The sequence below is a fragment of the Chroicocephalus ridibundus genome, chromosome Z (genome assembly GCF_963924245.1).
Source record: "Chroicocephalus ridibundus chromosome Z, bChrRid1.1, whole genome shotgun sequence".
Classification (NCBI taxonomy): Eukaryota; Metazoa; Chordata; class Aves; order Charadriiformes; family Laridae; genus Chroicocephalus; species Chroicocephalus ridibundus.
Genome location: NC_086316.1, coordinates 34,455,943 through 34,480,338, shown reverse-complemented (window position 1 = coordinate 34,480,338; position 24,396 = coordinate 34,455,943). Strand labels below are relative to the sequence as shown.

The 24,396-nt window shown below is 41.5% G+C and overlaps 1 protein-coding gene across 3 annotated transcripts in view; it reads left to right on the top strand.

Annotated features, from left to right (window-relative positions):
* The window catches only part of CPLX1 (complexin 1), a 106,410-nt gene that overhangs the window by 51,887 nt on the left and 30,127 nt on the right, over window positions 1-24,396 (top strand). For all 3 annotated transcript variants that reach the window (XM_063320633.1, XM_063320634.1, XM_063320635.1), the window contains exon 3: window positions 15,333-15,508. In XM_063320633.1, the coding sequence (XP_063176703.1) occupies window positions 15,333-15,508 (176 nt within the window). The remainder of the gene's footprint in view (window positions 1-15,332; window positions 15,509-24,396) is intronic.

The following is a 24,396-nucleotide window of genomic DNA, read 5'->3' as shown; positions in this document are numbered from 1 at the left end:
GTACGTCTTTCCTAATTATCAGACTTGAATCAAGAACAAGAGTTCATCTATCTTTTCCTTTAGGTTATACATTAAGAGAATTATTTCTTATTTTATTTTTTTATTCTCTAGTTTTTTGAAAGGTATTTTTGGCCTTCCGTTTTCACTTGCAGTCGCCTATACTATGAAACAATGACTGCATTGCCCTTGTGATTTTTTTTTTTTTCATTTTTACAAATAAAACCATATGTGTCAGACTGAAAGAAACTTCAGTTCTTTGTTTCTCATGACAGAGTTTTTGCATCTCAGATGTCTTAAAAGCTTTGAACTCAGCAGGGTCCAACTGCTCCAGCACTGCTTCCCCTCCACCTTTTGGGGATCTCTTTCATTTTTGCAGCTTTCTGAAAATAGTCCATTTAGTGACCTGCATGGAACCCTTGAAAAGGCCAGGCAACCATCTTGCTAAGTTCTATAGTAGCAACCAGACCCAAGGCAACAGTTTTTAGAAAACACTGGGCAGAATGTGCCAGTTCTTTCACAAACTGATTCTGTCTACAGTTGCTAATAGCTCTAAAGTATGGAGACAGGTGGCCAGAAAAGCAAGTTTATCCATTGCATGTCTGTTTCAGTATATTGGGATACTCAGTGCTGCATTCTAAGCTTGCCTGCAGGTAGCAGCACATTGTCAAGTCTTTTCAGGAAATTCTCATCCTAAAGTTTCAACTGCTGCCCCAGTGGAAAGGTGACAAGGTGTGTGTGTGCATGTCATGGGAAAAAGGAGACTGTTCGTGCTGTGTAACTTTTGCATGAATCAAAGACAGTGGGAAGCAGGAGGTGAGAATGGGCTGGGAACATCTGCACGGCTTCTTTGCCAGAACAGAGTAGCCTAATGGTATTGAGGAGGTAGCTCCCTCAAGCCACAGAGATGGGCAAGCCCAGGGATGAGTGGCAGGGAAGAATCAGACTGGGCATGGCTGCTGGAGAGATGCAGGCAGGACTGCCTCATCAAGTGACCCCAGAGGAGGGAACGGCCTAAGGCTCTGCACCAAGTGACACAAAGACTCCTGGGTGAGAAGTCACCCAGTGCAGGTGCAGGGTTTTGAAATACCTCTCATGCGAAGCTGAAAACACACTCCTCCACCCCCGTTTCACCAAGGAAGACCTTGTAGCCTGGGACTCCTCATTTGCACCTTCATTCAAAAGACATTGCAAATTATGCTGTTCCTGTTCTGCAGGGCTATGTGTGTGTACCCCTTTGCTGACTCTAGGCCAGCTTTGGCAGTGCTGGATAGGGATTGTGCAAGGGTAGGGATTGTGAAAGGTGCTGCACAGCTCCCTTTGCTAGGGAAACTTCTCAGGTATTGACACAGAATCCTGTTATCTCAAATACGTCAAATCTGTTAATAAACCTGTTGGGGTTATCAGCTGAATGATTTCTGGGTTTGGTTGTGTTTTGTTGTTTGTCTTTTTTTTTAATTGAGGGAAGGTAAAGGCTTTTTATAGCTTCTGTTCTGAAAGTGCTGGAGGCACACTTTGCCTTTTACTGTTTGAATTTTTCCTTCCTAGTAGATTTGTCTGTTTGGCGTTTTATTTATGTTCTATTAGTGCTGCATCCTAGATGAAACTCCCACATAGAACTGAAATAGCCCAAGCTGCAGAGAGAAGAGAGAGCTACCGTGGCTAGCAGATACCATGTTTACGTGTGTGTGTGTGTGTGTGTGAGTATATATGTTATGTTTCTGTCTGTGGGTGTACGAAAAAACTACTGAGAGCAAACCTAATTTAAAGAGCTTCTTTCTGGGCATGGTGTGTCTGCAATAACTGTTATTTCTTGACTGTGGAAGTTCCACAGCTTCTCATGAAAACTCTCTCTCTTCTACTCACAGCCTACCTACTGACCCTCAGACTTGAGAAAACACGACAAATCACTGACAGAAAATACATTAACATTTCTTCAAGCAGATCTTGATTGTATGCAATAAGCTGAGGTTTACAAGCACCTAATTAGAGTAAGGGCCCATTCCAAAAAATATTTTTCTGTCTGGTATAGTACCACCCCACTGATATCACTGTGGCTGCCAAGAAGCATCACAGCACTGGTGTATTCCTACACTGCTGTTACCAAGCATCTACATTTCTTCAAGTATATTAAGAAGTGAAGGTGCATTAATTATTTCTAAGGAGTTCCTGCCTTTTCTGATAGGTAGAGTAATTTCACCAGTAAGAGTACATTTACAGCTGTTTAACATCTCTTGCTGCTATGAACACGTTCACAATGATAGTCCGATAATGGTCACTCATCAGAAGAAATCAGCTGTGGGGGAAAGACTTGTAATGAATGTTGAAGATTGACTGCAGTCTCTTTAAAATTTTGCTGTGGGAGGATGCTGTGTTTCAGTGATGGTTTAGCTCATGGCCAGTCCCAGTGCCCTTATGCAGTTTCATTTTTTCCTGCCAATAGGTTTCTACAGGGGTGTCCTTCAAGGAGACATGCCTTCCTGGGAAATCTGCTGGGGTGGGGAGAACAGTTTGCAATCTCACATGCAGCCACTGAGGAACCAACTGAGGCAATCATAACATCTTGCTAAGCCTTCTTAGGTTGTTTTATTTTGTTTTTTACATTTAAAAAAAATAATAAAATGTTTTATTGCTTTTAATACTACTAAACAAATTCTTCTGACTTTGGTGCCAATGTTTTGAAGCTAACTGGTACAATCTGAGTAACTTGGAACACAGAAGTCTGCATAGGGAGCAGCATTTATTGCCCCTCCATGGCAGCAGAGGTAGGTGACTTGCCTCCCACTAGAGGAAGGAGGCATGTTCTGAATCCTTCAGTCTCATTGCCTGTTGCCAATTGTGAAACACTGTGTATATACATACTAAACATGTCACCAAAATTACTGTTGTATGGTGTTGCTCCAGTCCCTCCTGTTCACTTTTCTTTAAAGCAACAGGGAGATTTAAGTCAGCAGGATTGTCTAACAGGCTGATGTTGTCTGGAATTCCTGGATAGGCTCCATGGGTAAGGTCATCATCCATGTCAATCAGAAACCATGGGGAAGACTGTCATTTTCCAAGGCAACAGAGAAGATCTGGAATCTGTCACCAGCATGAATTTAGAAATCAGCAGAGCAGCAGAGATTTGCACACTTAGCAATGTTGGGTTTTTTTTGATTCAGCTATTCTTTCTGTGCCAAAATGAATAATTTCTGTGAAGCAGAGAAATAGGACTGAAATGACCATAAATCCCAGGCAAATAAATATTGTGGCAAGCAGACCTGCTTTCAAGTTCTTTTTTCTGTTGAAACTACAAGCTGTGTATGACTAATGCCAGCGTGTTGCAGTGCAAGTGGGCTCATGTGAAAAGGTGCTTAGGTGCTTTTCTCCATCAGTAGATATCCAGCGGGCAAGTCCAGAGATTTCCTCTCCTAAAGTACATGCTTTCACTTGGCCAGAAGAATTTTATCCCAAGCGCTTTGAATTTCTGGAGTAGATTTTCATGGACTAGGAAAGGAACCTGGGTTTGTTACATCTGGCTAGCAGAGATTATTTATACCTACGCCCTAGCTGGGTCGTAGGTGTCAGGAAGACAAGACAAGCATTTGCCGGGGTTTATTGATCGGAACAGCAACAGAAGGCACTGCACTTGTAGTACACAGGAATTTATCCCCGCTTTTTGATTGTGGGGTTACATGGAGTGTACCCTTGAGAATGGGGCTGCACCCTTCCAGCTGTGGTTACAGAGATGCAAGTCAAAAATGCCTGCCTCCAGAGGGTTTACAACGCAGACAGTGAAGACGAATGAATTCCTGAGCAAGAGAAATGGGGGTACCTCCCAAGGGTGCATACAGCAGCTCTGGAATAGACGTGGCAACAGAACTACCCCTTATATTAATCCCTGTTAATTCTGTTAATCTTAATTTGTCTCTTAATCCCTTACCCAGTCATACAAGGCACAGTCTTTTCTTTTAGGGAAAAGAGTTGTATAATATAGTAGTTTAAAAGAACAGTTCACACAGTGAATGGCTTGTTATTTTGGTGTAATGCAGCTGAAACCATATTAATACAATGTGCCTGTGGCAAGGCAGAGTGTTTTTTAACTAGGATTGCAAACACTTTGCAGCATAAGTAAAAGCCTGTGGCCTTCCAGGTATGGAGGAATAATATGTCTCCAAAAGACCAGTCAGGTTTTCATTCTTCAGCTGGCAGCTCAATCTGGTACACCAGGATCTCCATCATGTCTGCATCATTTTTGTTTCTGTGTAAGCTGCCTGTACCCAGCAGGGGCACAGTGTCTGAATCTCCTTTTAGTGCTGGGTGCTGAAGGCTGATGATTATTTTTGTTTCCAGCTTTTGCTTTTTCCCCCTGCTGCCTTGTAGCAGGATTTAACTGGCAGGAGTTAGGCAAAAGGAGGTTCAGAAACCTGCCTGCTGTGTTTGTGGGTCTCAGGAGAAAAGATACCTGCTCATGGCCCCTCCTTGCACAGCTGCAGGACCTTGAAAGCTCATGACCTGGTGCTCTTCAGCAGTGGACACAGGCATCAGTGTGGGATGGGGAAAGGAGAATGCTCCTTCAAGATACCTGTTTGTGAAAATGTCTGCATAAAGCATGTGGGAGGGAAAGCCTAACTTTTACTGTTGGAGGGATCTGGGCCAGTAAGGTGATGAGTTGGGTTAGTCTGATGGTGTGTCCCCCAACCCAAGGCATCTTCTTGGGGCAGGCTGACCTGGACACATTGTCCCTGCTCACATTAAACTTTGCATGTGCATCATCAGATGTTCCCTTGTATGACAAGGTTGGAGTTGCAGGTATGCTACTTAAACACACATGCAGACTGCAATAAACCCTTTTGTAACAACACTAGGATATAAATGATGTTTGAAATATCACAGAAAAATTGTATTCTTTGAGCCAGTTTTCTGGTCTCATCTTCAATGGGACCTGCTTAGGTGAGCTCACCCCTTTTCCAAACAGTCTATTTGCAATCAACAGGAGTATGACTTTTACCAGTGAAGTAATAGTCAGCCTTTCCTAAGCACCTGTGTGTCCACAAAGACAATGGTAGAAGTGCTTCATCGTGGTTTGAGTGTTGCAGAATGATGCACTCAAGCGAAAAGGAAACCAGTTTCCTGTAGAATGTGAGATGTGTGTATGTGTGGAACTGAGACTTTTTTAACCCTTCAAAAGCAAAGTGCAACAGACTGTATCAACACCTCTACTAGCCTTAGGTTTCTTTCTGCTACAAAACTTTACCCCTAGGTCAGAGGTAGATGGTAACGCTCTGTCTTCCCACATTTGCATTTTACATTTTTCTCAATCACCTCATCATATACCACCATCTTGTAGTTCCCACCATTAAATGATGTTATCTTATGATATTAATAGCTGTTTGGCATACAATACACTTATGTATCAGAAAATAATTGTTCATGCTGCTTCGTAGGCTTTGTGAGAGGTCACAGAGCAGAAAGAGAATGAATGAAAGTCCATCAGGGAATATAAACTATTTCAACTAGGAAATGTGCTTATTTTTTGCAGCAGAGGATGTTTGCAAGTGACTGAATCAACTGAAGTGAACATTTCACTGCTCAGAGATATGAAGTATACTAAATTGAATGTGCACAGCATAATAAGAGGCAAGAAGAACACTGACTCTCATGCATACAAATGAGTTACCACTGACAGGCCATCAACAGTGTTTGACATCTTTCACAAATTTATTATAAATTGCAGTACCTGCTTCAACCTAGAAAAAGCCCTACTGGGTCATTATGAATAACAGATACGTATTAGCCCAGTGTTTGTTTCTAGTTTGTCATGAAATAGAAATTGTGATTGGCAATTAAGAAAAAACAAACAAACCCAGTAACAAACAAAAAGGCTAAGTGTGAGGTCCTGCATTTGGATCACAACAACCACATGTAGCTCTACAGGCTTGGGGAAGAGTGGCTGGAAAGCTGCCCATCAGAAAAGGATCTGGGGGTGTTGGTCAACAACTGGCTAAATATGAACCATCGGTGTCTCCAGGTGGCCAAGAAGGCCAACAACATTCTTGCTTGTATCAGGAGCAGTGTCGTGAGCAGGACTAAAGAAGTGATTGTCCCCCTGTACTTGGCACTGGTGAGGCCCCACTTCAAGTACAGTGTTCAGCTTTGGGCCCCTCACTACAAGACAGACTTTGAGGTCCTGCAAAGTGTTCAGAGAAGGGCAACAAAGCTGTTGAGGGGTCTAGAGCAGAAGTCTTAGCAGGAGCAGCTGAGGGAACTGGACTTGTTTAGTCTGGAGAAAAGGAGGCCGACCTTATTGCTCTCTACAACTACCTGAAAGGAGGTTGTAGCGAGGTGGGTGTTGGTCTCTTCTTCTAAGTAAGAAGTGATAGGATTAGAAGAAATGGCCTCAAGGTGTGTCAGGGGAGGTTTAGATTGGCTATTAGGAAAAATTTCTTCACCAAAAGGTGGAACACGTGTCCCAGTGAAGTGGTTGAGTCACCACCCCTGGAGCTATTTAAAAGATGTTTAGACATGGTACTTAGGGACACGGTTTAGTGGCGGAGTTGGCGGTGTTAGGTTAATGGTTGGACTTGATGATCTTACAGGTCTTTTCCAACATAAATAATTCTATGATTCTAATGAAAAGAGAAAGAGAGAGCCCCATATGTCCAGGATAGTGTCACTGTGAGTCTGAAATCAGATCAAATGAATGTCATCTGAAAATGATTTCTCCATATACATTGCACAGGCAACTTTATTGTTCTAGTTAAAGCGGTATAAAAAGGACTTAGCACCAGTGCGAATGGATAAATCATATACTAACTGAAGAATTCACTTAAATACATGAATTGATAGTTATAAGCTAGAAAGAGAAAATAGAAGAGGGACATATAACAGTCATTTACTGCAGAAATGCACAAGTAATATTGAGATTAGATGTTGGTTTGTGTGCAAGTACTGTACTGCTCTACACAGCTAGAGAGAAACTGTCGCTGTGCACAGATGGAGACTTCACAGAGGAAATAATATAGATACTAAGATGTTAGCAAAAGAAATGATGCTGACGAGGCTGGCAGCATCTTGCTCTAAAAAGAATATGTTCTTTTGTCTGCCAGAGGACACTCTCCAGCAGCTTGTAAAGTAGAGAAATAATTATGTTCTGTTAACATGGCTATCTACCTCATTCAGTTTTGGGCTTCAATATCCATCTGCAGAGTGAAACATTGCTCTTGCACATGTTAGAACCCAGTGCTATCTCAGAAAAATGTTGGAAAAATCATTCCTGGAAAGTTCTATGTGCCTCCACAAGGATTTGTACCACGTTTGAAAAAGGCCCTTCAACATCAGCCTTTAAAGTCTGCCTTTGGGTGAGTAAGGGAAATGAAACATTACTGTACTGGTGAGAAGAAGCATTGGTCTCCAAATAGCTAGAGTTCCAAATAACTACAAATCTCCTTAAATATTTCAAGTACCTTTACACAGAGTTTGCTCAACTTACCAGTGTGTTTCCCAACAAGAAGACATCTGAGCAATGCAGTTTGTCTGGCTGGATACACAGGGAAAGAAAGAAAGACTGAAGTGAAATACCAGAGAAAGAGAAAGCTGAGTCTGGGGATGTGGAATGGCTGAAGAAAAGTCCCCAGGGACAGTAAAATAAATGCTTTGTCTAAACATGGACAGTAAGGGCAAATGCCTGCTTCTTCAGGACCCTTTTCTGAAGAAGTTGTGGGGAATGGCAGGGCCTGAGATTTTTTTGATGTTACACCATGAACACAGACCAAGATGTCGTAAAAAATCCCAGGATCTGGAAAAAGGAAAGATGGACAATAGATATTGTGCTGATGATCACCTTAATGTCATTGTGACCCACATGATCACCTAGTGTCTTGTCACAGTGCTGATTCTGTGAATCACTTCTCACTATTACCTCTAACTGTTTGTCTTGGTACCTGTTACATGGGATGGGTCTCAATGAAGCCTTTGTTCTAGGTGCTGGGTAACCTCAGACCATGTCTTTCCTGGTAAGCTGGTGATAGGAAATAATTTAGATCCCAGCATTAGCACTCAGAGAACACAAAGGACCAAGTCAGTGAATTCCACTAGGTTGAGGAATGGGAATTACTACAGATGCTGAGAAAATAACAAGCCAACCAACAACACGGATAATGGAGATGGAGCAAAAATGAAAAGACTGAAAGCAGACCAAGTGTGTATTGCAGTGTGGTGAGCACTGCAGCAGCCACCTAGCTGTTGACCACAGCCTTAGTCACCATTTTGCCTTCAACTCTACAGTCCCTTGTGGCAGGTCAGACAAAAGGCTGGAAGGAATAGCATAAGGCTAATCCTTGGGGCAAGGGATAGACCAGACTGGTGTCTTGCATTCTTATTTATTTGGAAAGTAATCTAACCGCTTTGTGTTTGGGAAAAGGAACAAAATAAAAAATCAAATCCATACCTTCCTGTGTAGCTTTTTCTTAATAATATTAATTTATAAACAAAGTAGACTGAAGCTTTGAGTCATCCTTTTCTACTCTTTTCTCATGCCTGTTTGTGTTCTGCCACTACATAACCTACACAGTACCCATGATCCATGGTTCACCACTTGATATATTCAGATGGACCTCACTGGGATCCTTCCAATATTATTTTTCTGTGATATCTCAGAAAACTTAATGCTGAAATCGATAGGCATCTCACTGAACTGGAAATAAGCCTGAAACCATAGATTGGCCCAGGGAGTAGAAACGCATATAAACATGCCCCTTCTCAGTTGTGTAAGACACTCCTTGTGCTGAGTGGATCTGGAAAAGTAAGCAGAGAAGGAGTTCCATGTCTGCTTTGAGCTTTGAATTTCATTAAGAATTTCTTCATTTAATATGTTAATGATCCTTATCAGAGATCCCCACTGTACCAAAAGACCAGAAAATGGCATTTTCAGAGATACTGTGATTTCTCAAGTGAGCTCCTCAAGTGAACTTGTCATCAGTTCTTTGTTTATGAAAGAGGAATTACTAATGTATTTCAGTAGGTGTATTACTTACTGTTAATTAATAGATTGTGATGGCTCTGTAGTAGCTCTTCAATACTAATATACAAACACAGTATTTCGTTCATGCAGGTACCACTTTGGAGTATCATGCGATACCTTCCTGAAGGGCTGTTACATTTTTATTGAAACTTTAACAGGAGGAAGTCAGGGTTTTTTTCATCTGAAAGCATTGGTGTGGCATTTACTTCCTTGGTGGAAAAGAGTAAACTGGTGGATAATAAAACTACAGAAGGAAAAAGCCCTGCACTTTTATTTCCCAGTTGAAGGAGTAGGAGGTAGATAGTAGAGTCATCTTTGTTCTTATCACTGAAGTAATGTGCAAGCATTTGCAGGAAAACAGCTTTCTACAGCAAGCATGGAGCTGTGCTCTTGTTTCCAAAATGATGTTTGCAGCCCATTGACTGTTCTTTATTCTTTCCTTCTTGGCCCGTCTGGTTGCTAAAAGTGCCAAAGCCATTGCTTTGTTTTCACTAAGTCCTAAGAGGGAAAATTTACATTCCTGCTGGACTTAAACAAAGTTACAGGAGTTATTTGTGTACAAGATAGTGAGCTATGAGTAGTAAGTTTGGGGCTGTTTCATTTTAGGGAGTCAGAAAAACTCATGGATGATTCAGTTGATTTTATAAGGCATCATGGAATGGAAGCATGTTGCAGTTGCACTGAAAAAATCCAAACAATTTATAGAGTGGGTTAGGTCTGGCTGTAGAATACATACTCCTTACTTTCCATTTTACTTGAGTCTAAACTAGCTTCTTTGTAAAATGCTCTTTAGTGATCATTTTTCTATCACTTTGTCTTTGCTGCAGGGGAGGTTGGGGATATGCTTGAAACACCTCTTTCTTCTTTAAGGGTGAAAGCATTACATTGATTGCCATCCAAACATAACATGTTTGGGAGCCTGCTGTTTCTTGTCCAAATATTATGCTAGGGAGAAGTTACACTCACACACACGCACAAACACACATTCTGCTCCTGTACGTTGTAGTTGCGAGTTTTTACTCTGTCTCTGACTAAGGTGTACATATAAATCTGGATCTTAGCATGATTCTGAGCTGATGGTTTACTAGATCAGAAGACGTGGAGATGCATCCTGCTGTGTAAGACACATAGGACAAGGAGTCTACATGAGGCATCGACATGGCAAATAGGTATCTAAACTCACCAAAGGTAGAAGTGTGTTTTACCTGAAGCTTAATGCAGCCTTGGAGTCCATTTCCTGGGCTGTCATTCAGGCTCTGTAGAAAACCTCACTCTTAAGTGGTAGACAGAGACAACTGAAGGTCTTAGTGGGCTTCCATTTACTGTATTGGGAAGCCAGATGCCCAGCACACATGGACACATATTTGAGCAGAAACTTGAATCTAGCCATCCCTGTTGGGAAATGAATTTCACGCTGGTAGTGGGAACTGCTCTCTCAGCCAGTCTAGTTCATTCAGGTGTAATCAGCAGATGTAATGACTTTGCTGGAGGAAGGTAAATGGGTTGGAAATATAACACCATATTTTGAGGGCAAGGGGAACAGAGGTTCAGTTTGTATTTTGTCTAAAAGAATCTCACCTACTGGTGTGTATTGTGGCTGCAAAATACAGCCAAAATTCCCCCCACAATTCCCGCCACTGGAGCCGGGGGAATAATTTGAAAACATCTCTGCAACATTTAAGCGATTTGGACAAAAACACTTGGACAAGATCTGATTCCTTTAGATACGATTCATATTGGGTTAAAATTTTCGTATGAAATTCCTTTGTTTTGTGAAGTCTTCATATAAATCCCAGCCTAGCTTTTGCTGACAAATTAGTAATTAAGAATCATGACTTCTGGAGAAACTAAGGAGTTCCATGATGATTGCCATAAGGCTTCTTTCTTATTGGCAAATTCACCTTTTTCATGAGCCTTAAAATGGGGAAAGGACTTCTTGTACACCAGACATAAGCTTTACATTATGGCCTTGATGAAAAAGGTCTCTCTCCAATAAAACATTCTTAGTTCTGGTTCTGAAGTGATGCTGCAAAAATGAGTGACCCATTCCTGACCCAGGACAGTACTCTGTGATTAGCACCAGATGTTTGGATGATGTGATAAAAATCATACCATGATTCAGAAACTTGGGGACATCAGTTGTCCTATCTGTTTGATCTAAATAGGGCTCAGCTACAAACAGTACTACCAAAGGACCACCTGCAAAATTTCCTCAGGGCATGCCTGTTTCAGGTAAGCCTCACGCCACTTCCTCTGACAGCTGTGATTGAGAGTGCAAACTTCTGCAAGATCCTCTGAGATCTAAGCACACACATATGCAGCCCTCTTGAGAGACAGGTATGTGGTGCTATTTGTCTGCAATACAAAATAAGATGTGTGCAAAAGGAATTCTTTTGATTTCACTTAATTACCTTACCTGAAGCAATGGTGTGTGCAAGTTTCCATCATCCTGCGCTTAATTAAGAATGCCCAAGATGTTCCTACTAATCTCTTTCTCTGTAAGTCATCCTTAAAAATACTAATCCTGTTTGATATAGTTTTTGCAGCAAATAACTTTGCATGTCAATATTTAGGAGATTTTTTTTTTCAACAAGTAACAAACTGAGCACTGCTCCTGCAAGTTGACTTCTGAGTTTATGTTTTCTGTGAGAAAGCTGGATTGACGTCAGCCAGGTATTGAAGGGATAGGTCATGGGAGGTGGTGCTCCTGTGATGGAGATCATGCAGTTTAAGAACTTACTTTCCTTCAGATCAGATGCAGGATCTGTTTGAGTATGTTCTCTTCACCCTTTTCCTTGTAAAATTCACTTCAGTCACTTTTATACTTTATTATTGCTTTTCAGATGGCTGATGACAACTGAAACCAGAAAATGTCACATCAAAGTGTATCTGAGTGCACTCATAGTATTTGGCTTAACACCTGATTACCTAGTTCTTTAGCCCAGGTGGATCAAGGGAATAACCACTAGTTTGGAATGCCTGCCATGCCACTTGTCTTCTAAACAAACCAGCTCTGAGATGATACCCCTCATGGAAGTTTTTTATCATTTGGGGGAAGGTAGCCAGAAAAGTGACATTTTGCACGTGTTGTCCTGGAGCTTTAGCCATTTCTGTGTTCTTCCTGTGGTCTTGTCTACAGATGTTGGAAATCATGTTGATTGAAGCTCCCTACTGATTAGTGATTACTTTGACATTCTCTGTCTTCTCTTTATGTCAAGGTAGATGTTATGGTTGGGATGTGAAAGAAGGCAAAAAGGCCCAGGCTTATCATATGAACAGATTCAGTAAGTGTGTCCTTCCCCTCTGTTTCCTTGGAAGCTTCAAATGTAGGCTTGAGGACAGAACTTCTGCTCTTCTGCTTGTGCCCATAACTGCAGCATCTCAGCTACATGCAGATGAATTCTCTGGAGCATCCACTGCTGGAGCCAGAAGCTGTTATTCAGGGAGTGTTAATAAAAAAGCCTAAAGTTTAGGTTCAGGAATAAATGAGACAGAAAAAACCCAACTATACCAAAAAAACTATACCAAAAGTAACACAAGAGATTGGATTTAAAATGTGTGAAATTTTTCTTCTCATAATACAATTCCTTCTAATTAGTTAACAGTGATAGTACAGTGCAGCATTCTGGACATTTAAAAGATGACTTTGAAATCAGGGCTGAATTAAGACTTGAGTTTGTAAGGATCTTGAAACTACATTCTTGTTCCTGTAGGTGTCCTGTCTACCGAATAGCTGCAAAATCAAATATGTAAAGTATTCAAAATCTTGGTCTTGTCTAAGAGATAAAAGAAAGTCTATGCAGTTTCATTCCTTACATGATGAATTGAGTTGACATTATAACTTAATGATAGCCTAGAAGTACTGCTAGAGGGAAAAAAATAACCTCTTTTTTCTGCTGAATTCTTCTTCATAAATAACTAGTGTTAGAATCTCTAAGTGGAGAGAAGTTAAAAAGAGATAAACTTGATAGACTATTGGAGCCAAATCAGTTTGCTCACCAGCGTAAGTATTTGTGGAGGGGAATCCATAATTAAAGGTGTTACTGGCATTGGTCATCAATGATTTACACACACTAAGGCTGCTTAGTGAGGTCCCTGTAATAGGCATGTGTGACCCAGCTAGTCTGCATTGCCTTTTCATGTGCTATGAAATTATAACTTGCTTGCAGTTTCAGTTAGCCTTCCTTGCATCCCAGGAAAGATATCACCAGATGGTCTGAGTAAATTTGCCCTCAAAATGCAAGAGTTCCTGTATTACTCTGACACTGCAGAGGAAGATGCAAAATGACAGTACGGGAAGGCTGACAGTAGCTAGGGACCATAAATATGCCAGCTGGGGTTGGTTTGGGGTCCCTGGGTGTCTTCCTCTTTTTATCCACAGGCTTCACAACAGGTTGGAACTGTCAAGAGGCTTGTGGTTAGCTAGCTGAATGGAGACAGTCATTTTTACTATCATTATTTTCCACCTGGCAAAACCCCCATCTATAACAACCAGATCTTGTCAGGCTTTCCCCATGTTTCTTTATGGGAGATGTAAAGGGACCATTTCTCTGTCACATTTTGGGGGATTGGAGGGTTGGTTTTGATTCAAGGCTGCTTTCAGCCTTGTTTGGGCTCTGGGAGAACATGTGACTTGGAAAAGGAATGTGGAGGGGAAAAACCACAGGATCTGCTCACCTCTCGACAAATTCTTTGGTGGTTTGTTAGAGACAGTAGTTAATCTGATAACTGTGATCTCTGGGGCAATTCAGGAGGAATCATCCTGAGAGGCTGCAGGTGTTTCTCCCTGTAAGAACCAAGGTTGCGCCATTGCCATCCCAAGAACTGACATGGAAAGCAAGAGCAAACACAGTCCTCCAGCGCTGTTGACATACTAAAGAGGTAATTTATAACAGAGGGATAAGGGGTTGTGAAAACCTTTCCCCTTCACTTTGCCTCTAATAATGCCAACAAACAATTATTTGGAAGGACGTTGACAGTGTCTCCATCAGGCCTAAGCCTTTAAAAAGGCCAGATAACTTTGGCTTATGCAAGGCAAGAGATGTTAAATATGTATACCTGTAAGTGCATGCGAGTGTGTGTTACAAGAAGGCTGTCTCAGATTAACTCTGAGACTTAACTAAGTCTCAGCCAGCAAGGACCCAATCTGGAGCTGACTTCACCCAGGAACTAAGGGCAGTAACCATCCACCTACAGTGTTCTTCCAGGGTGAAAGTGCCTTTTTTGGTTAATGACACAGGGTATTTTTCTGCTTCAGGCAAAGTCCAACACAACTCACAAAGGACATGTGTCTTTACATCATTTGTGTAACCAGGCTTGATCTTTCTGCAGCCCTCCAGTGCCCTGACGATGAAGTATCACAGTAAATGACCCCCCCTTTCCCCAATACCTCCTTTTCTCCCCAGCTGGATGATTGCCAGTCATTTGCCAATGAAAATGCCTCTGCAATACAGGGTAAAAGGCTTTATGCAGCCCTGTGTGGATAGCGGGGCATGCAAGAAGACTCTCCATTTACATAATAATAACAAATATTGCATAATATCATATTACTATTATTATAATAACATTAACATTATAATATTAATGACTAAATATTGCATAATAATAATAATAATAAATATAGCATTTTACAATAACAAAGAATTGGTTCATGAGCACACAGGGGCTGAAAATTTGGGACCAATGTGCATGCAGGGATAGAAAGAGGACCAGACAGATCCAGGATCCCACCTACATACCAAGCATTAGAAGCAGTGGTGTCCAAGGGTAGAGATGCTGCTTCTTTCTGATCCATGATAGGAGCCTAGAAATCATCAGCAACTCCAAATGTTTGCTAATTCTGTGTGCACCTACCTGTCATGGGATGCATAATTTCTGGCAACAATTAAGACACTGATTACTCATCCCTGAAACTGAGATTTCAAATTCCTTTCCTAGCCCTAATGTAATTTCTTCCTGGATGTATCACCTGCCTGTTACGTTAAAGACTCTCCAAAATCAATCTTCAGTCACTTGACTGAGCTGATGGAGTGAAAACATTGCATGGATGGCAGCTTGCCCCCTTCAGGACTGCAAACCAATTGTGTTGCCATCACAAAAGTCTACAGATGTAGTCTGTTCCTCTTGGTGCCCTGCTTCTCCCACCAGTGGCAGGTAACCCACTCAGTCAGACTAGGTGCTTTGCCCACTTGCTGCCTTTGTGGTGAGTGTGCCTCCTCCTCAGTGGAAGGAGAAACCTTTCGAGATGCAGGGGGAGTGGAAGGAGGTTCTGAGTTAGGGGAAGGAGAATGGTTTTCCCAATTTCTTATACGGCTTTCTTCTGTGCTTTCTCTAGGGGCTACCAAAGACATGGGGAAGATGCTGGGTGGGGATGAGGAGAAAGACCCGGATGCAGCCAAGAAAGAAGAGGAACGACAGGAAGCCCTCAGGCAAGAAGAGGAAGAGAGAAAAGCCAAATATGCCAAGATGGAGGCTGAAAGAGAAGTTATGAGACAAGGGATTCGAGACAAGGTAGGGATCCAGCTTTTGGCACATACCGAGCAGCCCATAATGCTCAGTGGAGATCTACTGTTTTCAGATGATTTGTCCCTGAGTCGCTGCATAGAGCCTGGTACTTTGCTGCACCCAACTTTCTAATCTTGTTCACTGTCCCTTGAGCTCTGTTAATGTTTAAACACACCTGCCACACGAAAAAGCACTGCAAAGTTGCAAGAGAGAGTGAAGATGAGGGGAGAAATTTTTCTCATTATCTGTTAAATGCACAGATTATTTTAAGTGTCAAAGGTTTTTCTGTCCCTATGTGGGTGCTTTCCAAGCTTGCATTTGTGGTTTGTGAGAAGGATCATAATTCGGTATGTTTCTGAGAGATACAGTTCAAGTACCTTCTGTATTGCTTCCAAGGCTTTCTTTGTGTTCACAGGTGAAATGGGAGAAATCTACTCTACTTTTCACATTTAGACTCCCACTGCTCACAGGGGATTAATCTGAAAGAAAGAGTTTCATTTTTCTGAGGGACTTAACCATTGGTTAAGTTACTATTACTCTCTTCTACTCAAGTTGATTCTTGTAATGAGAAGGAAATTAATAATTGGGAGGATTCAGAAAGAGATTGAAAAGCAATGTACAAAACAAACCTTTGCCAGAGAAATGAACTAATTTAAGGTAGCTAAGCCCATTGTTACTGTACATTATGCTTTGGGGACTGATGCATGGGGAGAGAAGGCAGTTTTGCTACCTTACCCCCAAGACCGGGTCAAAATTGGTTTTTTAAAATAATTTGATTTTATAAGAAGAAGCGCTGGAGCTCAGATAACGGTGAAAGAAATGTGGCTAATGGTTGGAGGAGGCCTTTCTGATCATGAAGGCCTGTGTGTTGAGGCCTTATATCATATGCCAAAGAACAACAGAAAATACCTGTAGGCAGAATGAGGAAGCCCGGTGCAGTATAAGTGCTGTTTCCTGTGCAGTGCCTATGTCTGCACAGGTTACAGTGACCTAAGAACATGCCTGGGAGAAAGGTTCAAAGTCTTACTGCCGAGCTGAGAGTGGCTGTCCATAAACAAAACTATGTCTGCACTGGGCTAAACTTCTGACCCAATCCTTATGATTCAGGAGGAAAACAGATAAGGGTGAATTGTTCTGGTGGCATAATGCATCTTATAAAGAGGTATTGAGAATTTTTCTGCAAATAAAGAAATTTGAGATTATGCTTCTAAAGAAAGAAATTGTCAGGGAATTGTCTATCTGTGACACTGGCAGAGAAAGGTATTCATATGATCATTTAAAAGAGGGTATTGATTATCAGACAGACAGATTTAGAACATCTACCTGGTCAAAAGTTTTTGATTTTATAATGTATTTAATGAATATATAGATAGATAATGTAATATATTAATAGAAACATATCAATGAGCACAGCATATGTTTATAGGGGAACTGTTTCTAAGCAATGATATAGGTCTACATTAGACCTGAGGGGAAGAAAAAAAAAGAGTAATGAATTTCTGAGTTGCAAGCCAATGGGCTAATGACCTGTTTTCACTGGTCGTTGTCTCTTCTGCTGGACCACTGAAGTGTTCCCAGAAGTAGATTATTTCATCTCTGCCATGCCTTACAATGTATGTTCTCACCTCATTTACTATGCGGTATCTGAATTCTAATGGCAATATAATGAATTTCCTCAATCGAGGGTTTAATTATTTGTTACTATTATTGTTATGCTTTCACTAGTATAGTTGATGAGTTCATCCCAAGCACGGTTTCTTCTAAGATTTATCTGAGTGGGGGACAAATATTTTTGTTAAGTTTTTTCTGTTTACAAAGTATAAAAGCAGAAGGGTCATTACATGATAAAGCCTTGATGGCAGAAGAATGTTAACATCTTGTTGGATCAGTGAGGCTCTATGGCACAGTAAGAAACACTCAGGACTTCTATGTCTCTTTGCTGGCAATAGGAGAATGGTGAAGTCTGGGGTTTGATGTTTGTTCCTGTAGGCGACATATCATGCAGCAGAAGAATGTGCAGTCCTTGTCCTGTTTAAGAGTGAGTTCTTCTGTCTCTGGATGTGTGCCATTAATTCTTTCCATTTTTCTTCCTGGGCCATTAAATGCTCTCAGTGGTTAAGCAGTAAGATTCTCCACAGTATTTGGCATTGTCCGTGTCCCAGGAAACCCATGAAGACTATTCAGTTCTTTGTAGATATGCGAGACATGTAATTTCCAGGTACTTCATGTTTTCAGATAGGTGGTATTGGAATTTACTGCTAGAAAAGTGAGAACATTTGGTTGCTGGCAACAGGGTAAGTCCTTAGTTAGGGCCTTTGTTCTCTCCAGTGGGAAACTGTTCTCATAACTCTGCTTTTTTTTTCTTTTAAATATGATTGCTGAACTCACTTTTGGCTGTAAATCACTCAGACAAAAAGGCAATGAGGATTTATAGCTGCAGTCCTATGTTCTTATGCGAGACAATCATCACAAAACATCATATAATTATTTACTTTTAATATTTCATTTGCCTATTTCCATATGTAACTGGTGCATAGCTGTGAAAATCCTATCTTAGGGCAGGAAAAATACCAGAATGTGAATTGACTGTTCTCCAGCAATATAAGACCTTTGAAACCAAGCACTAAGCTCATAGGGGGCAAACTTAACTTTGGTAAAACTTTGTTGCAATAAACCAGCTTCACAATGTTCGCAGTGTTAGTACATCTATGGGTTGTTTCGTTATTGTCTAACTTCAGATGCAGATATTGCCAAGGGCTTCAAAGGAATGAAATGTCACTGCCTGAAAATGCAATTTTGAAAGTGCATTTTTCCTTGCGAGGAAGAAATATGTAGTAGATTTTGCATTGGAGACTACTGACAACTGAAAAAAGTGCAGAAATTGTATTCTTCATGTCAAAAGATGAAGGATCTCAAACAAAGAAAAGATTTTCCTCAGAAATGAATCATATTCTGTAATTCAAAGGATAAAATTCAGATGTCAATGAACAGAAACATTCTGTCTTATCTCTTCCCTTTAAAATCATTGATATTAAACCACTGATATGAATTTTTATCCAGCACTTGTGGTCTAATGAAGCTGTGGCTACTGTTCAATGTGTGGGCCTTAAAATGGACTTTCAGAGATACATTTGTATTGTGCAGATGGAGAGGTAACATTAACTTGACTCTTCTTCTACTTCCCAGGTGGCTTTTGATAATTCAGGATAAAAAGCAAACAAACAAAAAAAAAATCCTTGCTTATTAAGTTCACTGCAGATACTCTTTGTTCTATAGACCAAAGAGTGTTTAAAACTGGGTCGCAGACCCTGTGGCTATAAGAAAGCAGTAGGCCTGGCTATGACACTCCCAGTGCAATGCTTTGCAAGACAGGGATTATATTGTGCCTTCCAAGAAGCAGGCTCTGAGGTGGCAAGGAACAGTCAAAACGCCAGTAACGATGACAATCAAGAAGAATTGCACTCTGCAGCAACTAAATCATGGGCTGTTCTGGGTGAAGAAGGCTGCAGGGACAATGTCCTGTGGTGTTTATTGTGTTCCAGACACATTTGATTCATAGGTTATTGAGGAGACTGGAAGCTGGAGTAAGCCCAAGCAGAGCTGGAACAAGGAAAGGACATTTGCAGGTTGATTGAAAAGCACCGTAACCCCACAGATCATTTTCATGTCAGTATTTGGAGACATCCAAGGGGATAAAGTGATTTGACCTGGACTAGAATTCTGCCAGAACTTGTCCCCCAGCCAGCTGTATGCAAGGATGTCCTGGCTGGCCTGTGTTGCCTCTGAGGCAGATTCCTGAGTTTCTGTATCAGTTTTCACCATAGCTTAGAGTACAGATCTTTAGCAACAAACTAGTTTCAGGATTACAGTCCTTTGCAAATTTACTATATCACCCACTTCTCTAATACTTTCAACCTTTGGAAATTCCAGCTAGAAATTCAATTTTCTGCTTTGTACCTCCAAAAAGTCCTCTTTTCTGCAAGACAGTGACTGTCTTTTGTGAAATGGTGAAAAAACTGGTCTCCTCCAGTAAGTGGAAGCACGAGTAGAAAGTCAAAGGTTTACAAAGTTATCTGGGTATGGCTAAGTACATCAATCTCCCTTGAAAGTGGAGAGAGAGAACAGTACCTTCCCAGATGTGCTTTTCAGCACAAAACAGGGACTGATGTACCTGCTAAGGACCTCCAAGGCCATTATTAAACATAACGATCTTCAGAGTGATTTTAGGGGATCTGTAGTTTCATCTTTATATTCCCTTGGAAATCCCAGGATATGCAACACGTCTTGGTCTTTGTGAATCCGGCCACCTACACGTATAGAATTCTCTAGGTGGTCTATATGAAAGTGTGTGTTGCCAGGTCTTACCTCTTGGCGTTAAACTAACAGAGCTTCCCTGATGGGAAAAGGTGCATGGATTTCTTCCTGTGCTGTAGCTTTAGGTCTTTTTTTAAAATTCAGAACCGGGAGTCACCATCAGCAAACCATTGGAGTTTGGAAGCAAGATGACATCTTTTTCATCTGCTTCCATAGTAGTTAGAGGTTCAATTATTTAGCTGAACTCAGCAGGTTCAGTTTCCAGCTGCTGATTCCCCCACTAATACATTTTGGGGCTCATTAGTCAGCTGCTTTGTGCAGCTCTGCCTTGCTCTAACATCGTTTCTACATTTCACACTAATCCAAATCTACACCAGTAGATGTCACTTTGGATACTTGCTAACGAGATCCCACCAGGTGATGCTTCTGGAGCTACTGAAATGTCTCTTGAAATGCAGGCTTTTTTAATGTTATGCACTGACTAGGGTGACTTGTAGAGTCCTTCAGCTGAAATCCTCACTTAAACAACTTTTTTCTCACTGAGCTGGCTGGCAAAACTATGCACATTGCTGGCACAGGGCTGAGCATATTCACACACTCAGAACTGGGTGCAATATAAACCCAAGCAGATGACATACAGTGGTTAGTGCTGGAATTTAGCTAGAGAGGACATCTGAATGGTGTCTCAAGCCTTCCTAGCTGTGACTTATTGAAAATCCAAGGATTTGGCTCACCGACTTGGAAAGACAAGAAATATGGACTCCAACAAATGGCCTTTTGCAAGTTCTCTTCCAATACCATTGCATCTGAGCAACTGTGTCTGAACAGCCAGACGTTACTACCCTGCTGGAGGTGCTGTTCTACCATTTCACAGTCCAGTCTACACTTCTGGCCCTCATACCAGGGTGCCCCATTACCGGAAGATCTGTTTGGAAACTAATATCCAACAATTTTAATTGACAAATTATTCTGTATTCATAATAAGGCACCCTTCAGTACAGCCCTCCCTCACCCCATCAGTTATTTATTTATGTTGCCACCCAGAGGACAAGAAAGGTGAGAAGGCAGTAACTATTTGTAATTTATTGTCAGATCACACAGTACAGCCTCCCTCTCTTTCCTTTGTGCTTTTTTTCTTTTCATTGTTGAATGGATGTTTTAGGATCTTTCCTGTTTTTCAGAGCCAGGATAGACTGACTACATTGCAGAACACGTATGTGGGATCTATGAAACACTGCTTCAATTCTACAGAACTACATTACTATAGGGAAATAATATACACGCCGTTGTATATACCAAGTTCGTGTGAATGTACACACAGAGAAATATATATAAAGAGAATTTCAATAGCTTTTCTTTAATCAGAAAGAATTTTTTTCTTTGCATATAGGAGAAGATGAATGCAAAGGAAATGTCAGCATCATGGACAAAGCCTTACTTCATTCCAGTTGCAGTGGCAGTCTACATTCCTACTTTACCATGTCTAGTCCACAGCTTGAGGAGGTGCATGAGGCACCTGCCCTCCTTCAGGGGACTAGCAATGGTTAACATCTGCATAAAGAGACTATTTAGTTCTAGTTTACTGGGTAGTCATTCCTACACTAATAGGTCAAATCCAGTACATGAACAAGGAAGAAAAGCTACCTACAGGCATGCTGGATCCAGAGCTCTCTTTTTGCAAAGGCTGTAGACTTGTCTTAGTCTACTTCCCCAGCAGAGCAGACACGGCCCGCTGTCTACCTGAGTTTTGGCTGGAGTCATTCATGCTGGCTCTGCAGAACAGGAACTGCCCAGTTCTGTACAATGGGAACTACGAACCCGTACAAAGAAAAAGATGGCAGGTCTTTTCAGTGGATTTCTGCCTGGACTACCTATGAGAAACATGAAGTTATCAGTATGCAATGACCTCTGATATACCAGTTAGCTCTGTTTATGCCTTTTTTATGCTTTGTGATTGTAAGAGTGCCAAATAATGTTTCTCATTCACATCAGCTAGAAAGACCAAGCTTGGTCTCAGTGTTCGAGCCTTGCCAGGTGCAGGGATGAGGAGGAATGAGGCCTGGGCACTTGACCCAACCTGGCCAACAGGGTTATTTCATACCGTGAACAGCACATTTATATAAATTAGAAAGTTTGCTGTGTAATTTCACTCTCCATTGATGGCAGCGGTCCAGAGAACTTCTTGCCCCGGTGCCAGACCCCCTTGTCCCGAAGGCGGTGTGCTCACAGTGTCTGACACTTGTTGTACTGATATGATTGGCTGAGTATAATTCTTGTGTATCTTATATTAGTATCGGAATCAATACTGGTTCTTTAGTATTATCGTTAATTAGTTAGTCATATTCTATTAAATCTATTTATATTTCAACCCTCATGTTTCCTTATTTTCCCCGATTCCCCTTCCCGGGTGGGGAGCGGTCATCAAGTGGTAGAATGATTGTCTAAACGACAACAAATTTTTATAGATTTTCTCAAACCATAACAATGATCCACATTCCCATTGCTTCTGGTTTTTAGAAGTGGCTGCTATGCCCACACCCTTCCACTTGGAGTTTCTTTAGTGAGTACAGCCAAGACCACGTGGAATAATTTCTTGGCTAAATCCCACTAAGGGCATGAATGCATCCGTTTGCATTGAGAGGAAGAACAGCTTATTTGCTGCTCTGCTGTTTTGGGGGACAAAACATTCTTTCCTCAATGGAAAACCCCCTTAGTCAGGACAGTATAAAATTTGGCTAAGTGGCTGGAGGACCTCTGAGTTTTTTCCAACACACCCTCTCCAACTCTTTTAATTTATCTCATCTTTAAAGGTAGACAATTCTGTCCTGCATCATGCTGCTTGTATCAGCCTCAAAATGCAGACAATAGGAAGAGAGTAATTTGATCAGTACTATTGCCCGTAATAAGTACAGCTACACTATTTTTTTCATGTAATTTTTTTTTCTCCTGGCTTACGAATCAGATGCAAGAGGAAGGGCTTGTACAATTGTTGGTTCTTTTTTATGTCAAGCCAATTCAAGGACTGTGAAGGTCACCAAAGAGAATTTAAAGGTCTGTCCCCTTTTTGTGGCAGCCAAAGAGCTCCCATTACTGCTTAAAATCAGGCATTAGCCATATTATGTCTGTTATATTGGCAGTTTGTTATCTGAGTCTTGAATGATCAGATAACTCACCAGAACTTAATGAGACCAGTGGAGTTACGCCTGCTTGGGAACGCAGCCTGATGTCTTCACTGCTCAGCTAAGGGATGCATCATTCTTTTCTGTTAAAAGTCATCACAGCCAGGTTCAGCCTTTGAAATGCTGCTGCTTCCTTAGAGCAAGATGTGACTTTGTGCTGGCCTCACTACAAAGCTCTGCATCTCTTCTGACATTGCTTTCAGTTTTATCAGCCTGTGATTTAAGACTGTCAGGGAGAATTAGTCACCCCACATTCCTGAAAGAAGAAGGGCTGATACTAGGCCAGATCTGAGTTGATGCATGGGACAGCATGATAAAGTTTGGGATATATTTTGCTTGTGGTACTTTTGTAACCTTTGCCTGCTGTGTGTCTTTGTTCCTCATGGGTGCTTGTTGCTTATGGTTAAGCTGGGAAAAGAAGGGAGGATTTGCATGGCCATTCCTGGTGAGTGGCAATTCATATGGCCTTCCTGAGGGTCTAAAACAGGCCTCAGCATTTCTCTTCCCTTCGTCACTAGCCAGCTTTGAGAAAGTCATGAATAGAGTTGACTTAATCTTACCAGACTCTGGTGCAAGGTTTGGAGCTCCAGGGGAAGGCAACCCTCTTGCTGATGCAGGAGAAGGCCTGCCTTTGACCCTGTCAGAGTTTGGGGAAGGCAGAAGGGCTGTCTGTCACAGGGGAGAAGTAGGGTACATGGGGAAATATTTGCCCTTCTATCATTTCCACTGGATGGGGTTTTCCAGGGTTCCCTCCTTTTCCTTTCAGCACGACCTTGAGTCCCATCTCTGCTGTAGGCCTTCTCCTTTGGCAAAACAGCACATAAGTATGCCTGCTCCTGCCAGGAAGCACAGACTCTGGTTATTTGTTATCTGCTGAGAGGGAGACTTCATTGAGGAATGGCTTTTCCTCAGTTAGGAAAAAGGGAGGAATAATGCAACCTGTCAGCTCCAGGCCACCACATCCAAATTCCCCAGCATTCCCTGAAGCTGTTGGCATGGTCTTCACAAGACCAGCCTAAACCAAGTACTGTGGAACAGGTACAGTGCTTTTATGCTCTTGGTCCCAGCCAGACCTCCAAGCAACCCATTAGATATTTAGGGTCATAGTGGGTTGAGCTGACTTTTAAAACTTGCACCATATAGGTCTGTAGGATCTCACTAGTCATTTTACAGCTGCTGGATTATTTCTGTCATGCTCAGTAACAAAGATGTAAATTCTGTCTCCTTGTTAAATAGGCTGACCCTAAATTAGAGGAAGGATTGTTCAGCCAGAGATCAAAACAAAAAGATAGTCCAAGCAGAGGTCTGGTGTGGGAAAGGCATCTGACAAATTGCCCCTGGAATAGAACTCTTCATCCACTCAAATGCAGAAAGCACAATGGGGCTGTATGTATTTTTTAT